The sequence below is a fragment of the Ovis canadensis genome, chromosome 21, assembly GCF_042477335.2.
Source record: "Ovis canadensis isolate MfBH-ARS-UI-01 breed Bighorn chromosome 21, ARS-UI_OviCan_v2, whole genome shotgun sequence".
NCBI lineage: Eukaryota > Metazoa > Chordata > Mammalia > Artiodactyla > Bovidae > Ovis > Ovis canadensis.
The window spans coordinates 39,853,957-39,873,236 of record NC_091265.1 but is presented as its reverse complement, the minus strand read 5'-3'; the positions used below and the strand labels follow the sequence as shown (position 1 = coordinate 39,873,236).

Sequence of the window (19,280 nt, the reverse complement as noted above, 5' to 3'; positions counted from 1 at the left end):
GTTTTTTATCATGTTCCTTCACCTGCTGAATATTTCTCTGCCTTTTCATTTTGTTTAGATTGCTGTATTTGGGATGCCCTTTCTACAGGCTGGATGTTCATGATTCCTCTTAATTGTGGAGTCTGCTCCCTGTGGGTAGGGTTGGATCAGTGGCTTGTCAAGGTTTCCTGGCTGGGGGACTTGCATCTGTGTTCTGGTGGGTGGAGCTGGATCTCTTCTCTCTGGAGTGCAATAAAGTGTCCAGTAGTGAGTTTTTGGGTGTTTATGGGTTTGGCATATGGTGTTTATGGCTTTGGGCACCTACCTTTTAATGTCTGGGGTTGTGTTGCTGTTTTGCTGGAGAATTAGTGTAATGTGTCTTGCACTGGGACTTGTTGCTCTTGGGTGGAGCTTGGTTTCAGTGTAGGTATGGAGACTTTTGGGTGAGCTCTTGCCTATTAGTGTTCCCTGGAGTCAGGAGTTCTCTGATGCCCTAAAAAAGTTCTGGAGTTAAGCCTTCTGCCTCTGGCTTTCAGTCCTCAAGACTTCTCTATCCATAAAGCACAGAAGGTAAAACCCCTAGGCTAATGGTGAAACAATTATCCACAGCCACAAATACCCAGAGAGATTCATGGAGTTATGTAGAATACAGAAGAAGGAAGGGGGATATAGAGATGACCAGGAAGAGAAAAGGGAGAGTCAAAAGAGAGGAGAGCAATCTAGCCAGTGATCAGATTCGTAAGTGCTTGTCTCAGCCTGGAACACCCAGAGAGATTCACTGAGTTATATAGAGAAGAAGGAGGAAGTAGACAGAGGTGACTTGGAGGAGAAAAGGGAGAGTCAAAAGGGAAGACAGCAATCAAGCCAGTAATCAACTCTCTAAGTGAAAATGGATATTGAAGATTAGATTCTTAATGGTATAAAATTGATAACAGATATCAAAAAGCAGAGATTAAAAACCTAGAATAGAGGTTAGATGCTCAAAAATACAGTATAAAAAATACAAAACAAAACCAATCTCAAAAATTAAAAAACAATATGGAATTTATTTTTAAAAATAGTTTTTTTGAAAGGTAGGCTACTAAAATGAAAGTCAAAGGAGTAATAAAGAAATATTTTTTTAAATTAAGAAGTGATAATAGTGAAACTATATCTAGGAATTTCTATGGAGCTGTTGTGGGCAGTTTGGGGTCAGTTCAGAAGTTGTTTTGTGGAAGTTGCTCAACATTCAACTGATCTTTTGATCAATTTGTGGGGGATAAAGTGGTCGCCCCATCCTGTTCCTCTGCCATCTTGAGACTGCCCCTTGGTTTGGGAATTTATAGGTTTTTTAAAGGCTTTCTCACTGGTTTTGATCTGTAGGTTTGAAGACTCAAATTTGAATGCACTGACATAGGTGACATGTATTGATGGTCTAGATTAGAGTTTCATCTTGGTCTCTATAAGGATCTCATAAGATATGGTCAATAGTTAGTTTCTAATTTAGTGTCTTTTTAGGTTAATATCTCTCCAACTTTAGACTGCATCTGAATCTCCAGGAGGGACTGTTAGAACTCAGGCAGCTTGATGTCAGCAAACAGTTTAGTAAGCAGCTCCAAGTTTCTTTACTTCCACAGAAATATCAGAAAACAAGCAGGAACTGTTAAAAGCAACTTTGTCAGAATTTCGGAAAATGTTAAAGACTTACGGCAACCAAGTTAATTCTGAATAAAGAAAAAGGAAACGTCAAAATAGGAAAGCTCTGTGGCAGTGTTACTTGCCTTCATCCCACATCAACTATAGCTTGGTGGCAGTCTTAAAAGATGTCAGTCCCTGTTCCCAGTAAGAAGCCATGGTCCCTGGTTCCAAGAGAGCAGAGCAAACCTTCTGTCTACAAATTATTTTGCAAGTTTGTTCTGTCTGAAACTACCTGAAGGACTAAATTAAGGCACTTACCTCTGTTTCACCTAACTCAGAATCGGAATTCTATCTGGGCAGAAGAAAGGTAGACATTGCTTAAAAAGAATGCAGAGATACGAGACAACCTGGGGCAAAAGATCGTAGTTCACACACAGACACACACATGTGACAACCTGAAACAAAGAGGGAAAACTGAAGAGAGAGATTCACTGGGCAATTTAAGGCAAGCTCAGAGCAAGATTTTTGCTCAGCAGAGCCCTGGGAACACAGTAAACATTCACTGGGGATGATCCCTAGGATTTGCACAAGCAAGGCTAAGTGTTAGAGGGCCCTAGCATATAGCGTGCTGTCCCTTATTTTCCCCCTCTCCCAGTTCCTGGCATTCAAGGAAATTGTGTTGGTCTAAAAAATTTCTGAACACAGCTCAGGAGCAGAGATTTCAGTGACCAAACATATTAGATTGGTGCAAGATTAATTTTGTTTTTCCATTTTTGAAATTTGCTATTTGATATTGGAATACATTCTTAAATGTGATTATGTTATACATCATTTTAATGCACATTTCTCACTTTATGTTTTTCTTTTTGCTAATGACTTATTACTTGCTGTTTATTTTATATTTATTTTAGACTAGGGAAATTATGTTAGACAAAAAGCGAATCTGAGTGGTTTTCTTCATCAAGTTCAAAATGGGCCTTTGAGCAGTGGAGACAACTCACAACATCAGCAATGCATTTGGCCCATGAACTTCTAATGAATGTACAGTAAAGTGGTAGTTCAAGAAGTTTTGCAAAGGAGATGAGAGCCTTGGAGATGAGGAGTGCAGTGGCTGGTTATCGGAAGTTGACAACAGCCAATTGAGAGCCATCATCTAAGCTCATCCTCTTACAACTACACGAGAAGTTGCCAAAGAACTCAACTTTGACTATTCTATAGTCATTTGACATTTGAAGAAAATTGGAAAGATGAGGAAACTGAATAAATGGGTGCCTCTTGAGCTGACCAAAAATAAAAAAATTCTCATTTTGAAGTGTCTTCTCTCATTCTATGCAACAAGAAACCATTTGTCATTAGAATTGTGACATGCAATGGAAAATGGATTTTATACGACAACTGGAAATGACCAGCTCAGTGACTGGACAGAGAAGAATTCTCAAAGCACATCTCAAAGCCAGAATTGTACCAAAAAAAGGTCAGGGGCGCTGTTTGGTGGTTTGCTGCCTATCTGATCCCCTACAGCTTTCTGAATCCCAGTGAAACCATTACACCTGAGAAGTGTGCTTAGCAAATTGATGAGATGCAGTGAAAACTGGAACACCTCCAGCCAGCACTGGAAAACATAAAGGGCCCAATTCTTCTCCACAATAAGTACTGACCACATGTCATACAACCAACACTTCAAAAGTTGAATGAATTGGGCTACAAAGTTTTGCCTCATCCGCCTCGTTCACCTGACTTCTCACCAAATGACTAATATTTCTTCAAGCATCTTGACAACTTTTTGCAGGGAAAAGGTTTCCACAAACAGCAGGACACAGACCAAGAGTCCATCAAATCCTGAAGCCTGGATTTTATGCTACAAGAATAATCAAACTTATTTCTCATTGGCAAAAATGTGTTGATTCTAATAGTTCCTATTTTGATTAATAAAGATGTGTTTGAGCCTAGTTATAATGATTTAAAATTCACCATCTGAAACCACAATTACTTTTTAACCAACTGAATAATAAGGAATACAGTCTCTGTGAAAATAGATAAACTCCTAAACAAATGGATCACTGCAGCAATTCAACTATGGACAAGACAAATGAAAAGAACAACAACAACAACAACAACAACAAAACAAACAGGAGATCCTGGGGAAGGGAGAGACTGATTTTCAGAGTCATTACAATATTCAGTTGTTCAGTTTTGAAATAAGATGAATCAGAAACGTACTGCCATTCGAAGAAACAAAATAAATAGAAGCCATTTTGGAGGAAGTCCAAAGATTGGATTTAGTAGATGGAGACTTCAAAACAACTGCCTTATATGTGTTCAAAACACTAAAGGAAAACGTAACCTAAAAGCTTAAGGAAGTGAGGAAAATTATGTATGAACAAAAGAGAATATCGTTAAAGAGAAAGTATAAAAAGGAACCAAATGGATATCCTGCAATTGAGAAGTACATTTGAAATAGGCATTAGAAGCATTCACCAGCAGGTTTGAGCAGGAAGAAGAAAACAATCACTGAACTTGAAAATAATTGTAATGAAGCAGTCAGAGGACAGAAAGAAAAAGGAGTGAAGTCATAGCTGGAAGCATGTGAATCCAAGGCATGTGTGGGTATACCAACCATCTCACTGAAACGTCAACTCCTCTTCACTCGTAGTACAGTTTGAAAGCATAGCGGTGGCTTCGTGAGCAGTTAGCCAGTGCCATTCCATGGCTGGTTTAATGCTTCTGCTATTGCCATCTTCAAGTCTTCAATAATGTTTTGAATAAGGGACTCTGCAAATTAGGTAGTTGATCCTAAATAGTGTATATGAGGGTTATGAGGGTTTACTTGTTTATTATTGATGACTATATCTAGATTCAGAGATTTAACAAGGTCAGAACTCTATTTTATTCAGCAAGTGCTTCAGATATACCAGGTCCATAGTTGGCAGATGGTGTACTCTTAACATGAATGAGTAAATGCACAAGCTGTGAATTGGACTTCTTATTTGTAAAGTGCAAAGATGTCTCTCACAAAGGTAATGCAGGTTGTATAAGAATATATATTAAAAGCACCTGACACACAGTAGGTTTACAACACGCATACCCTTCCCCTTATGTATTTAATGTTCCTTGTATGCTTAAGTCTATTCTGTAGTCATATTAGGTATTTTTTCTACCATTTAGGGACTTTTGTTTCAGTTGGGAGCTCGTGATTAAGAGAGGGAGAAGGGTGTGTCCTACATCTGTTCCAGCTTGATGAGTGTGTGATTCTCTGTAGATGTAAGGAATCCTTGCTTAAGAACCCCAATACCCATTACAGACAGAAAACACAGAGGCTATTCATAGGCCTGGACAATCATTTTCCTGCAGAGGTGGGTTGTGGGGATGAGGAATAGAGTACCAACGGTTATTGACTGCTTTCTCTGTTGTAGACCTTGTTTGGCCGTACCTGTATGATCTCAGTTAATTACATTTCACCTTCAGAGAATCCTAATTAAATAGTAACGTAATCATCCCTCTGTAGCCTGTTTCTAAGACCCTCTGTGGATATACCAAACTCCATGGGTGCTCAACTCCCTTATATAAAATGACAGGGTACAATTGGCCCTTCATGTATCCTGTGGATCGTGCATCTGCAGCTACAAGGGGCTGACTGTGTTACGCCTCGTGTATAAATGAGGCAAGGATACTCAGAAAGACCAAGCAACATGTGTGTCGCATAGTTTATAAGTGAGTAAAATGAGATTAAAACTTAGAACTTTTTTTTTTTTCAAGATTTTTGCTCATTCATGCAGCAGATGTTTTTAGGGGCTTGCTTACTATGTCACTGTGTTAGATGGTGGAGTATTTCACTTAAGAATACCGTGTCCCATGGAGAAGACAAACTTATCTTCTTCCTTAGCTCTAACCCGGAATAGGCAGTCTCAGTGGTAAGCACCAAAGGGAGGTGGCAGTTCCACACACCCCATCTTCCTAGGGAGCGTTGTGATTCTCCTTATCCCCTAGTATGAGTAGCTCCATCCAATAGCTCTTTAGAAGGAAACCTTTGAAAACTCATCCCCAATTAGTGTCCTGTATACCAGAGTGTGTTCAGTCCATCCTTTGGTGAGGTGAGATTGCCTAGGACAGGGGGGATATGTCAGTGTCTCATTACAGAAATTATCCTGATAGTTTCAGTGTCAAAAAATCTTCCTGTAAAGAGAGGCATTCACTTCTCAGGTGACTTCTCAGGCTTTTAATATATATTTTGTAGAAGCTGCCTCCTGGAACCAAGAACCACACCTGTGTTTTGGTTCCAGAACTAAAATTCTTATGTTGTGTTTTCAGGCTAAAACTGTGTTTTTCTTTATTTTAAATATGAATGGTCACTTCAAAGGCAAAGTAAAAGATAAAGCTGTCAAGTCTTATTCTGGTTCCTGGTGGATCCTTAGGAATAGTGCAATAAAATGTTGCTGATGAAAGAGCAGAGGATGGAATCATTTGCTTGGTGTTTTGCACATAAACCTCTAGTGTTAGTTACTGCCTATCAGAGACACAACACAAGCTGGGGATTTCTTCACTTCAAAACAGCATCCATTTGTGAAAGTAGTTGGCCAGTACTGATAGGCTTATCTGAATCTGATTGTCATAGATTTTCATTATCAAGGTGGTTGCTCAATTTCCCTTTGATGCGTACTAAGCTGATTATGCTGTCACTATTCCAGAGGGTAAAGAAATGAAAAAACAAGTTTAGGTGAATTACAGTGCTTCAGAGGTTTGGTTGTTCTGATAGTTTCTAAGTGGCTGAGCTCTCAGGGAGAATTCTGATCCCAAAGCCATTTACAGAATTAGAACTATTCTCTCAGTCGGTGTCTCTGTGTCTGGTGAATTTAGGTCTGAAACCTTTCCCTTACCTGGACATCACTGTCTCCTTAACAGCTGAGCTGTCACGGGGAAGTGAAATTGATTACTTTTTTTTCTCTGCCACAGCTGTTGTTTTTTACCTCAGCTGGTTCCCATAATTCCACAGATGGTAAGCATATGTTTATAGGCACATAGAAAAAGAAGCTATACTGAATTCCTCCCATCTCTAATTCTTATTTTTTCCTTTCATGCAGAAAGTCAAAGTCATACAGCCAGGGAATCATATATTTGTAGATTAATATTTCTGTGCATAAAGTCTTTGGAAACAGCAGGAAAGCTAATGATATGCTAATGAGCTGACAGTTTTTATTGATTGTAATAGAAGTCGACAAGTGTCTGTCTTGGCCTTTATGCAAGCTGGAATATTTTATTAACTGTCTTCAAGGCAGAAATACATAATTGGCTGCATTTTGAAAACCCTCCTTGTCAGTTTCGCTAAGTCTTACTTTTTGTTATCCAGTTGCCAAAGCTTGGGTCCTTGCCAGTTTATAAACAGAACACATCTTCATCCATATATTTACATGCCTGCCAGGAACTCTTCCCCACTCCCTTTTCCTTTCCCCTTCAAAGCAATTTGTTTCAGTGTTTTAGCCTACAAAAAAGGAAACCATTTTCTTCAGTGTAAACAGAGATCTGAAGGGAAATAAGAGTGTTAAAGAAGAATTAGCATTTGTTTGGCGGCAAAGCTGCTTTCATTTGTATCGGAAAACTCCAAGTGTTGGAGGGGCTTGCCTAATCTTCCTTATTCCACATAGAAGAGGCTAATAATGGCATAATTTTTCTAACTCTTTTTCTGCATCTTCCTGTATTTTTTAGTGTGACATGAGAAATGTTCTTGGAACAAGGGAAATAATGGGCATTAGTGCCCCAGACCAGGGAAAAAAAAACCAAACAACACATAACGTATCACCTGCCTGGTGCAAATTTATTTTTCAGTACCTGGTGAGCTGAGTGCAGGAAGCTGAAGAAGGTGGCAACAGGTGGATGTAACAAAGAGGAAGAAAGATCCATTTTCTCTTTCCATTGTACTAATAGTCAAAGCTTGTTAATTTGGGCTCTGCCCCTTAGGGATTTATTTACAGCCCCAGAGTGGCTGAGATTTAGCATTGTACTAACAACAAGAAAACGGATTGTTTAGCAAGTTAATAGTGTAAATAAGATTGCAGGGGAGACAGTTAGGCTACCTAAAAGGACCTTAGTTTTCCAGCACTGAAAAACTATTTCAGCAGACTGTTAGCATCGAATGCAAATAACTCATTATGGACAGTTGAATAGTATCTCTCCATGAGGGCAATTAAGATAGAACCTTTTTTTTTTTTTTTTAGTTCTTTTCCATCTTTTTTTTATTTTTAATCGGAGGATAATTTCTCCAAAATGTTGTGTCAGCTATTGTGGAGCACTGAGGTGGGTGGCCGGAGGGAGTTTGCTGTGTGACACAGGGAGCTCGTTCGGTGCTCTAGAACCTTATTTTGAGAACAGGACTACCTTGTAGCACCATCTTGTGAGTCCACGTAACTAGGAGACTTTCTCGATTTTATTTACACTATGAACTGCGGTGTTGGAGAAGACTCTTGTGAGTCCCTTGGACTGCAAGGAGATCCAGCCAGTCAATCTTAAAGGAAATCAACCCTGAATATTCATGGGAAGGACTGATGCTGAAGCTCCAATATTTTGGCCACCTGATGTTAAGAACTGACTCATTAGAAAAAACCCTGATGCTGGGGAAGATTGAAGACAGGAGGAGAAGGGGACAACAGAGGATAAGATGGTTGGATGGCATCACCGACTTGATGGACATGAATTTGAGCAAACTCCAGGAGTTGGTGATGGACAGGGAGGCCTGGTGTGCTGCAGTCCATGGGGTCGCAAAGAGTTGGACACAACTGACCGACTGCACTGAACTGATAGTGGCCCAGCACTGGTCTGAAATTAGCAGACCTGTAGTTGATGGCCCAAGATTAAGGTGTCCTTTTGTTGTTCTTGTTGAATCACTAAGTCAGGTCCAACTCTTTGCAACCTCATGGACTGCAGCATGCCAGGCTTCCCTGTCCTTCACCATTTCCCGGAGTTTGGTCAAAGTCATGTCCATTGAGTTGGTGATGTCATCCAGTTGTATCCTTTAGAAAAGCTAATTAAAATATCAGAGCTTTTAGATTTTTCATAGGTCTAATGACAAGGTGATCAGTTCCTAGATCAGTAGTTTTCATCAGGCATATCAAAATCACCTCAGGGCCATTTAAAATTTTTATAGAAAACTGTGCTCCCTCACCCTCCTTTAAAATGCTGATATGTACCCCTAGTTTAACAACTAGCATTCCATGTGATTTTCACAGACTCTTAAGAGCTATAAATTTATACTTTAATATTGTGTCAGGGAGGAAAAAAAATCTTCCTCTTCTCTCCTAGGTTTTTCTGGCGAGTCTATGAATTAAACTGATGTAAGACCAGTTAGCAGATACTCAAAACAAATTTCAACGACATGTATACATGGCTGAGATCCAGGAAAACTAAGTAGCTTACCATAAATGGCTGAAATACCTCACCTTAAATACCATTTTCAGCTAAAGACTAACTGGACGTGGTGGTAGAACTTTGGGATTGCCAAGGGGAGGTAGACAATTCATATGGAGATGGAGATGGCAGATAAATGTTGCTGGACCTGCAGAGACGGTGGGGTGCAGAGTGCATGCTGATCTTGTTTCCCTATCACACCTGGCTCATATTCCTTGCAGAGATCTCTGGTAATAGCTCTCTTCTGGGAACAGACCTTCTATCTAGATCCTTTGGGGTAGTTAGGGTGAAGGTCAAAGTTTCTTCCTCTGTCTTTTGAGCTTTGATTGTTTTCAGGTCTAATTGACCTACATTCCAATGAAACATTTCAAGTGGCAACTTTTGCTCACCTACAGTTATATACTTCATAGTTTTTAAGCATTTGATATAGGTAAGGTGTTGATTGTGACTACTTTGTCAAATATACTATGATGGGAATTGCAGGGGATGCTGAGCTGAAAGCCTATGTTTTGTCCTTCATGGTGTTTCTAATTTAGTAATTTGGTTGGTTGCCATTCAGTACTAGATAGTAATATTTTACTCTATTTGTGTATTGGATGTCGATGCTACCTTTACCATTGTGTAAGGAGTAAATATTGCTCTAGGAAATCCTAATGATTGACAACAGGGAGCACGTTCAGTAGCTCAGTCTTGTCCGACTCTTTGTGATGCTATGGACTGTAGCCTGCCAGGCTCCTCTGTCCATGGGATTTTCCAGGCAAGAATACTGGGATGGATTGCCAGTTCCTTTTCCAGGGACAACAGGGCAGCGTGTTTCAAAGTGGGGCCTCTTGACTTTTTGTGAGAATCCTCTGGGATAGCTTTTGAAAATGATGAATCTGAGTCCACCCTGATTCTCCTGAAACAGAATCTGGCATTGACCCAGGAATCTGAAGGTTAAATACTCAATGTGATTCTTAAGAAGCTGGCATTTTGAGAAATACTGCCGTGGTGAATGGTATGAAATAAAGCATAGTCTCAAAAAATGAGATCAAAGGAGGTCTGCTGGTATAGGCTCAGCCAGAGTTTCTTTTTTTCAGTTAAGTATAGATACATTTAAAGTGAAATGAAGAAAAATAATAGAAATTCTATCTTTTTATCCCTCATTTTGCCTTTTTTGGGGAGAAGTTGCTGTGCTTTAAGGTATGCTTTCATCTTTAGAAATCCTCATAGATGAGTTTTCTGGGAGCGATGGCTGATCAAGCTTCTTTGTTGTTTGTTGTTTCATGCTTTATAAAAATTCTGTTTTCTTAAGAAAACTAAGTGCCTAGCAAATGCTTCCTTTATCAACAAATGTCCAGGAAATAAATACAATCTGCCTGCTATCTGCTGTTTCCACGTCTTCAGAATCAACCAATTTTGACCCGCAGTTGGTTGATTCCATGCATGCTGAGCCTGTGTATACAGAAGTCATAGTCATTTTATATAAAAGACTTGAGAATCTGCAAGTTTTTGTATCCCTGATGGGTGGAGGGAAAAGGAGGTCCCAGAATTACCTTCCAATTGCTGAGGGATGACTCTAGTCCATATGACAATACAGTGCAAGACCTTTTGGTTATTATGAGAAAGTCCTGGGATATATACATAGATATGTATTTACAGGTAAATGCATACACTCACTCTTCTTTGGGTTACAGTTGTTATTTGTACAGTATATTCTGCCTTTCTTTTTAATCCAGACTGGAATTATAACCATTCAAACAAATTAGCATTCCCATCTTGATTCATTTGGTAAGAACACATTTTTAAGCCAGTATGTGGGCTGACTCTCATGACCTTTTTTTTTTTTTTTTTTAAGAAAATAATATGAAGTGCCTTGAGGTTTTATGCCGATGGGGATCAAGAATCCATTCTTATTTCCATTTTTGTTCAGGTCAACACCATTGACCTTCATCTAATGATCTGTGTAACACACATGTGTGTGCTAGAGATTAAAAGTAGAAAGAGAGGTGAGGAGGGATGCAGGAAGAAGAAAGTGTGGGAGAGACAATTGGTAATTTTAAAATGACAAAATCAGTCAGTCATTAAAATAAAAGGGCCACTTTCCTATACAGCAGAAAATAGCACAACATTGTAAAGCAACTATGTGACCAAAAATAAAAAAAAGCCAAAAAAGAATACTACTGTGTCTAATATACATTGCTACAGGATAAGCAAAAGAGATATCCTTTCAAATGGATTTTCCATTTCTTTTGGCAAAGATAATACCATGAGAAATATAGTTTAGGTTTCCAAGGGTCTTTTTCATGGCTAATAAAAATAAGAATGATTTAGGCTCTTCTGACCAGCAGATAATAGACCCAGCCCTTTCCTAATATAATATTTTCTCTCCTTTTGCATCACTCAGGGTGATCAACTGTCCTGTTTTGCCTGGCAGTCTCAGTTTTAGCACCCAAATCTCTAAATCCCAGGCAGACCTAGATAGTCACTCCAACTTCATCCATGTTTAGCCTCATTAGACAGATATTTTCTAATGTGATATCTCTCTCTGATGGTCTGTTCTTTGATGGAAATCTATAGCTTTGTTTACTCTTGACTGATTTTTTCTTTTATCTTGAAAGTTAGCAAAAGCACACAGATCTAAATTGTGACCATTTCAGTTTGGACAAAGATTTCATTGACTTAAGTGCTGGAAGGTTCTGCAGCTTTTGCATAAAGCGCTTCTTTTTCTCTAGATCTAGCGACTGAGGCTCAGAGAAGGTGGTTGACTTCCTAAGTAAACCTAGTTAGCTACAGATAAACCATTGACTGCCAATCCCATGCTTTTCTCAGATTCTCAAACATGCTTGAAAGGTGCCCTGGCCTCTTAAAAGAGATAATTTGCTTTGAAAAACTGTACAGCATTGTGCCAGGAAGAAGCTGATTGATTTAGATTGTACTCCATTAATTACTCCCTGTAATTCCCTTGCAAGACATGGCAAATTCTTTTCGAAGAACTGTAGCAGGGATCTCCTTCCCATGGTGAGGCTGTCTGCTCCGGTAATCACAGACACTGCATCATCCTCAAAGAGGAAGAGATTAATAAAGGTATCTAGTTTTGAGGAAGAGGCCTTTTGACCCTGTTGTTGCTATTAACATTTCCAATTATTATTTTATCTTAAAATAATAAGCAGAAACAGCATTTGCTGATTACCTTTTGCTCTTCCAGAGGATAAACACATAAATGTTAAACTTTACTCCCTCTGAAAGACTTGCCACACTATCATAAGCCTATATTTTAATTGTAGATTAAGCTGAGTGTACTGAAGCAGCTTCTACATGTTCCATCTGTTCTATAATATCTCTTCCATCAAATCAGGGAAAAAATACCCTAGAAACAAAATCTTGAAATTCAACATGAAAAATCCAAAAGCTATGTCAATATTTTCATTGAGAGATGACAGCCCCAATGACTTTCTTAAATTAGGGCTGTTCTTCTAGACATATTGCAAAATTAAAAGACCTCCTTTCATCCACAGTGAGATTTTGAACAAATCTTAAGACTCACCAGCAAAGACTCATATTATTCAATTAGCTGAGAGCAAGGTTCTTAGTTTTCCCCAAGTCTAATATTATTTCCTTGATAAAATGAATCAGTAGAGCGTTTTAGTCTAATATGTTCCTATTGTCTCTTTCCCCCACCTAAGATAATCCTGGAAATCAGCAATATTTAATGTTTTAAGACGACTAGGGCATTGAGGAGAATTTTTATTGCATCAGTGCCTTTTTAAGGGCCAGTTTAAAAACATTGACTGATGGATCCTTAGTTCTATGATATGATTAACATGAATCAGTAGTAAGTAATTATAGCTTTCTCAAGATGAATGGACATTTTGAGATTTCTGGAAGAGCATGAGTTGGAGTAGGTCAGTGTGGCCAACTCAGCTTCTGAATGAGGTTATCAGTCGTGTTAAATAAAAAAATCTTCCCTGCAGAGAGCATGTGACAGGGGCCATTTGAACTGATACGTGTAATAGTGATTGCCACCTCTCTCTTCTTTAATCAAGGGGATTATCCAAGATGGGAAAATCATCTTCATGCCAAATGGATATATAACACAGTGTCCAAACCTGAATCGCAGTAAGTAGCAACTTAAAGCATTTCAGAATTATGTAATATAACTTGTTGATAATATGAGAGAAGCTGTCAGGAAGGAGATACACAAACTATTTACATTGTTGACTTACGAGGTGGTGGGATTAGTGAGAGATCTTATGCATCCTAAATACTTCTGTCTTTGAATTTTTAAAAAGTTTATGTATTATTCATAGAATTGAAATTTGAAGACAAGAAAAGTTAACATGAGCAGTTTTTAGTTTCACTGATACAGATTGATACAGATTGTAGATTGATACAGAAAGTTATGCTTGATATAACTATATAAATGCATGTATAAAAACTATTTTTAGAACTTCTTGAATTAGCTAGTTTACTTTTGCTGCTTCTGTGATAATTCACAATTCTTTAGGGCTGATAAAAATGAGCTTAATTTAAATTTTAAAATGTTTTACAGTTTAAAATATACTGCCTTTCCTTTCAGTTCATTTTATTTTTATTAATGAAAGGGAAAGACCTAGATCTGAAATCCTTGTGAATTCACTCCAATTTTGAAGTCAAACTTAACCAGAAAAGTGAAAACCCTTCTACATAACCAAACAACTATGGTTGAAAAATATATTTTCTTCTGTTAGCACAGTATCAACATTTATTTTATATTTTCTTTATTGAGCTTGCCCAACTTGCAGTGATTTCTTAAGCCTGGTGCAAGGAATAATGGATTTACAAGAGCTTTTGGCCAAGATGACTGCAAAAGTAGGTATCTAAACTTCACTTGTGATGTTTCATTTTTTTGTCTATCCTATCTGGAACTCAGAGTGATTTGCTATAATGAAAACATTTTTAGCTTTGGCATCTGCAATATGTTACCATAAAAATGGCTTACTCTTTCTTGAAATAGGACAACCTATAGTAAACATAACTATTTACATCTTCAATGCTATTCAGCTGTATCAAAATGTTTACTTGAAAAATGTTTGGAAGAAAGAGGCAATATGTATCACTGTAGCCTCCCTGGGAGTGGAAAAGGAATTTTCCCATTGGCTATTAAACTAGTAACACTGCGAGCTAATATATGGTCAAAGTCATTGCTGCTTATAAGCTAATGCATTCTGGATGCAAGAATAATTGCCAATCATCAGAAAGGGCAAAATCACTGTTGTTAGGAACAGATTACTGTCACAGGAAGGCATTATATCACGTTTCTAATACATAATTCATTTTAAAACTGGTCCTGAGTTCAAATAGTTGAGGAGGCAAGTTTGCTTTTAACAGCTGCAGTCTTCTACTTTTTTTTTTTTTTTAGTCTTCTACTTCTGTATCTCTCCATCTTCTCCATCATCCACTTGACAAACATCTTTTGAGGATTTGCTCTTTGCTTGACACTGTTAGGTACAGAGGAGGCAGTGATGATGTCATTTCTACCCCCACAGACGTCATATTGAGTGGCAGAGCCAGAAATGTCGATAATTAGGGGCTTTCATAATATGTATTCATAAAATTTAGATTGATAATGAAAAGCGCTGAGCCTTGTGAAGAAAGGTGCTGAATAAATAGAAAATGTGGCTAGTGCTGTTGTTATGATACGGATCCATCATGGACATGAGTTCCGGCCTAGGGCGAAGAAAGAATTAGGTTGGGCCTAAGAGACATTATACTCTGCAAAAGGAAGACTTTTAATAACAGTGGAAATGATACATTAATCCTGTTCCACCTGCAGCTGTGACGGCTCCTACCATCAGCCATAGTACGAGGGAAAAATTGGTGGGGTAGGTCAGTGTTTGGGAGGTAGGGCTGTATTTTGGATTCAAAGATTGTGCTGCTGAAGACAGTCTTTCTGTTTGGAACTAGGTTTTTTTGGGGCAAGTCTTTTTTTTGTCTGCAAAGGAGAGAAAGAGCACTTTCGTAAAGGAGAAACTAAAAGAGAAACGAGAGCTTTTCACTTCGGAGTATAGTGGAAATGTGAAATGCAGGCAATTATTTGCCTTCCCAGCTTGCGGCGTGTAGAAGCTATTATTTCATATTGTCTGGAGCAGCTTGATCTCAATACTGTTAATTATATTTTAGCTTGCTACCAAATTTTTGGACCAAGAAACATGCCGCTCAGCTTCAGGTGACTGTGGTTCTCCATATCCTGGAGTCGATGGGCCCTTTTTGTTCTCACTCTTTTTTGTTGCAGGAATGTCATTTTTGTCTTTTTAGCTGTACATTATCTAGCAGCCACATTGAGCTCTGTCCTCAAAACATTATTATGTAAAATGGGCATTTGTGAGGCAGAAGATATTTAATTGTGGGTGATTACAAGCAGAAAATGGTGTAATCCACCTTCTAAACACCCCCCGGCCCTGTGGAAGATTTATAAGTCTATTCCTTTCAAACTGTGAATAGAATTATAATTAGAAAACTGAGGACTTCAATTTTCTCTGGAAAATTTGGAACCCATGATAATCTGGGGAGCTGGCAAACTTTTTTGTAAAGGGCTGGTTAGTAAATTTTAGTTTTTGTAGATCAAGAAGCAAAATTGAGAACATGATGTATATATTTATTTCATGTGAATGAAATTGATCAATATAACATGAAGATACTCAACACGGCTAATCATCAGGGAAATGCAAATCGAAACCACACAATGAGATATTACCTCACACCTGTCAGATTGGCTATCTTCAAAAAGAACCCAAGTAGCAGATGCTACTGTTTTCTCCATAGTAAAGGGAAACTATGTAAACTGTTACAATACTTTGTTGAATTGTTTTCATTTACAGTAGAAACTTTGTAAACTACTGGTGGAAGTATAAATTGAGGCAGCCACTGTGAAAGATGGTATGGAGGTTTCTCAAAAAACCAAATGTAGAACTACCTTATGACCCAGCAATTCCGTCCCTGGGTACATATCCAAAGAAAATCAAAATACTAATTCAAAAAGATACATGCACTCCAGTGTTCATAGCAGTTTTATTTAGAATTGCCAAGCTATGTAAGCAACCCTTGTGTCCCTCAACAGATGAATGGATAAAGAAGATGTGTACATATACATATTATATTGTAGCTTGTTACCAAATTTTTGGACCAAGAAAGATGCCACTCAGCCTCAGGTGACATGCACACACACAATGGAATACTACTCAGCCATAAAAAAGAGAGTGAAATTGTGCCATTCACAGCAATGGACTTGGAGGGCATTATACTAAGTGATATAAATAAGTGAAAGACAAATGCTGTTTGATATCATTTATATGTGGAATCTAAAAAATACAACAAACTAGTGAATATAACAAAAAAGAAGCAGACTCATAGGGAACAAAATTGCAATTTCTAGTGGAGAGGACTGGAGGAACAATATCAGGATAGTGAATTAAGAGGTACAAACTATTGTACAGTATATCGTGGTAGCTTATTATATAGCAAGGAGTATATAGTCAATATGGTATAACTAAAAATGGAGTATAAACCTTTAAAAATTGTAAATTACTATATTATACACCTGTAACTTATAATATCTTAAACATCAACCATACTTCAATTAAAAAATATAATCACTGAAAAATATAAAAATCATTCTCAGCTCACAGGCCATACAAAAATAAGTGGTGGGCCAGATTTGATCCATGGGCTTTGGTTTGTCAACCCCTGATCTGGAATAAGCTGGAAAGATACTAGGTACTATTTATTGAACATTTACTATGAGTGAGTGACAATGCTTAAATTTTTAGATTCCCTCTCTTTAATCCTTACAGCAATCCTGAGTCAGGTTTATTAGCCCACTATCCAGGAGAAGATGGAGTTCCAAGAAGGTTGTGTAAGTTTTCCCAAGAAAAGTGAATGGCAAAGCTGGAATTCAAGCTTAGATTCTGAAAGTTGGAACATGACTGAGAAAGTTGATGGTTGGAGGAGAAAGGATTAGAAAGAGAATCAAAAGATATAAAGGAAGAAAGACTGATGGAGAAAGAGAGGAAGATGCTGCCCGTAAGAGGATGGCGATAATAGTGAGAAGAAGCATGGGCATGCAAGAGGAGGGAGAAAGAGGAGTGTGTGTTCAGATGGCATCTGTTGGGAGTGAAACGTGAGCATAGAGCTTGTAGTAGCTTTTGAAGGAGGAAGATCAGGTAAGAACAAGGCCTCTGATCTCACCCATCTGGCTATAGCCACTTGTTGTCCTTAGGTTTATGTGGCAATTTTCTGAGTTCTGGGTTCACGTTATGTGTGCTTCTGCCAAGACCACTCAAGGGCAACTTCTATTGCATGATCTCTTTAAGGTTTTTCAGATCATGGGCATGACTCAGAATTCGACTGCAAACCTGGGATCAGCCAGGTGAATTCTCAGCAAAGAATTCCTTAAGACTTCTCAAGGAAGATATTTCTCTCTAGCCAGGACCACAGTCTGAGTTGGATGGTCTTCCTTCTGTGCCTGTATAAGCTTTGCTTCTTTTTCGTTCACTCTGAAGCTGAGTGCCCTTTGAGGCCCCTCTTTGATGTAGGAGTTTCCTTTAAGACATCGCATCTTGGGCAGACCCTGTTATCTGTCTCCCTGGCCTCCTCTGCAGCCATCAAGGTAGGAGCCCAAAGGCCGCATGTTTTGGCTGACATCATGAAGCTTTGGTGCTCACTCACCTCCCTAGATCCCTGGCCGTGAGTTTGTTTTGGCCACTATGGCTTTCTTCCTTTTGTATTAGCGCCTGTGATGATTTTTTTTTTAAGCTTTGATTTGTGTATTTTATCCAGCATTTTAGTTGGTTCAAGAAGGAAAGTCTTTCAAGGTGCCTACTCTGTCATCTTGCTGGAAGCAGAGTGAAAGAGAAGGAGTCTGGGGTGATAAGCCAAATCAGAAGACAAGTAGGATTCTTGGGCACAAAGGAAACTCTGGGGCACTTAATTCATCTGTATTTGGACTTTGCCTTTGGTTAAATGAGCCAAGAGTTAGCTAATAGGATTAGAGGTTTGGTTTGAGTTGCCCAGCAGCTATGATTAAAATCATAGAGTTTTGCCAAGAGAACACATTGGTCATAGCAAACATCCTTTTCCAGCAACACAAGAGAAGACACTACACATGGACATCACCAGATGCTCAACACTGAAATCAGCTTGATTATATTCTTTGCGGCCAAAGATGGAGACGCTCTATACAGTCAGCAAAAACAAGACCGGGAGCTGACTGTGGCTCAGATCATGAACTCCTGATTGCCAAATTCAAACTTAAATTGAAGAAAGTAGGGAAGAACCACTAGACCATTCAGGAATGACCTAAATCAAATCCCTTATGATTATACAGTGGAAGTGAGAAATAGATTTAAGGGGCTGGATCTAATAGAGTGCCTGATAAACTATAGACGGAGATTTGTGACATTGTACAGGTGACAGGGATCAAGACCATCTCCATGGAAAAGAAATGCAAAAAAGCAAAATGGCTGTCTGAGGAGGCCTTACAAATAGCTGTGAAAAGAAGAGAAGTGAAAAGCAAAGGAGAAAAGGAAAGATATAAGCATCTGAATGCAGAGTTCCAGAGAAAAGCAAGGAGAGATAAGAAAGCCTTCCTCAGCAATCAATGCAAAGAAATAGAGGAAAACAACAGAATGGGAAAGACTAGAGATCTGTTCAAGGAAATTAGAGATAGCAAGGGAACATTTCATGCAAAGATGGGATCGATAAAGGACAGACATGGTATGGACCTAAGAGAAGCAGAAGATATTAAGAAGAGGTGGCAAGAATACACAGAAGGACTGTACAAAAAAGATCTTCACGACCCAGATAATCACGATGGTGTGATCACTCACCTAGAGCCAGACATCCTGGAATGTGTAGTCAAGTGGGCCTTAGAAAGCATCACTACGAACAAAGCTAGTGGAGGTGGTAGAATTTCAGTTGAGCTATTTCAAATCCTGAAAGATGATGCTGTGAAAGTGCTGCACTCAATATGCCAGCAAGTTTGGAAAACTCATCAGTGGCCACAGGACTGGAAAAGGTCAGTTTTCATTCCAATCCCAAAGAAAGGCAATGCCAAAGAATGCGCAAACTACCTCACAATTGCACTCATCTCACACGCTAGTAAAGTAATGCTCAAAATTCTCCAAGCCAGGCTTCAGCAATACATGAGCCGTGAACTTCCTGATGTTCAAGCTGTTTTTAGAAAAGGCAGAGGAACCAGAGATCAAATTGCCAACATCCGCTGGATCATGGAAAAAGCAAGAGAGCTCCAGAAAACATCTATTTCTGCTTTA

At 38.6% G+C, this 19,280-nt stretch overlaps 1 protein-coding gene across 4 annotated transcripts in view; it reads left to right on the top strand.

Moving 5' to 3' along the window:
• The window catches only part of NELL1 (neural EGFL like 1), a 1,018,153-nt gene that overhangs the window by 229,544 nt on the left and 769,329 nt on the right, over positions 1-19,280 (top strand). For all 4 annotated transcript variants that reach the window (XM_069565320.1, XM_069565321.1, XM_069565323.1 and 1 more), the window contains exons 6-7: positions 13,017-13,089; positions 13,739-13,821. In XM_069565320.1, the coding sequence (XP_069421421.1) occupies positions 13,017-13,089; positions 13,739-13,821 (156 nt within the window). The remainder of the gene's footprint in view (positions 1-13,016; positions 13,090-13,738; positions 13,822-19,280) is intronic.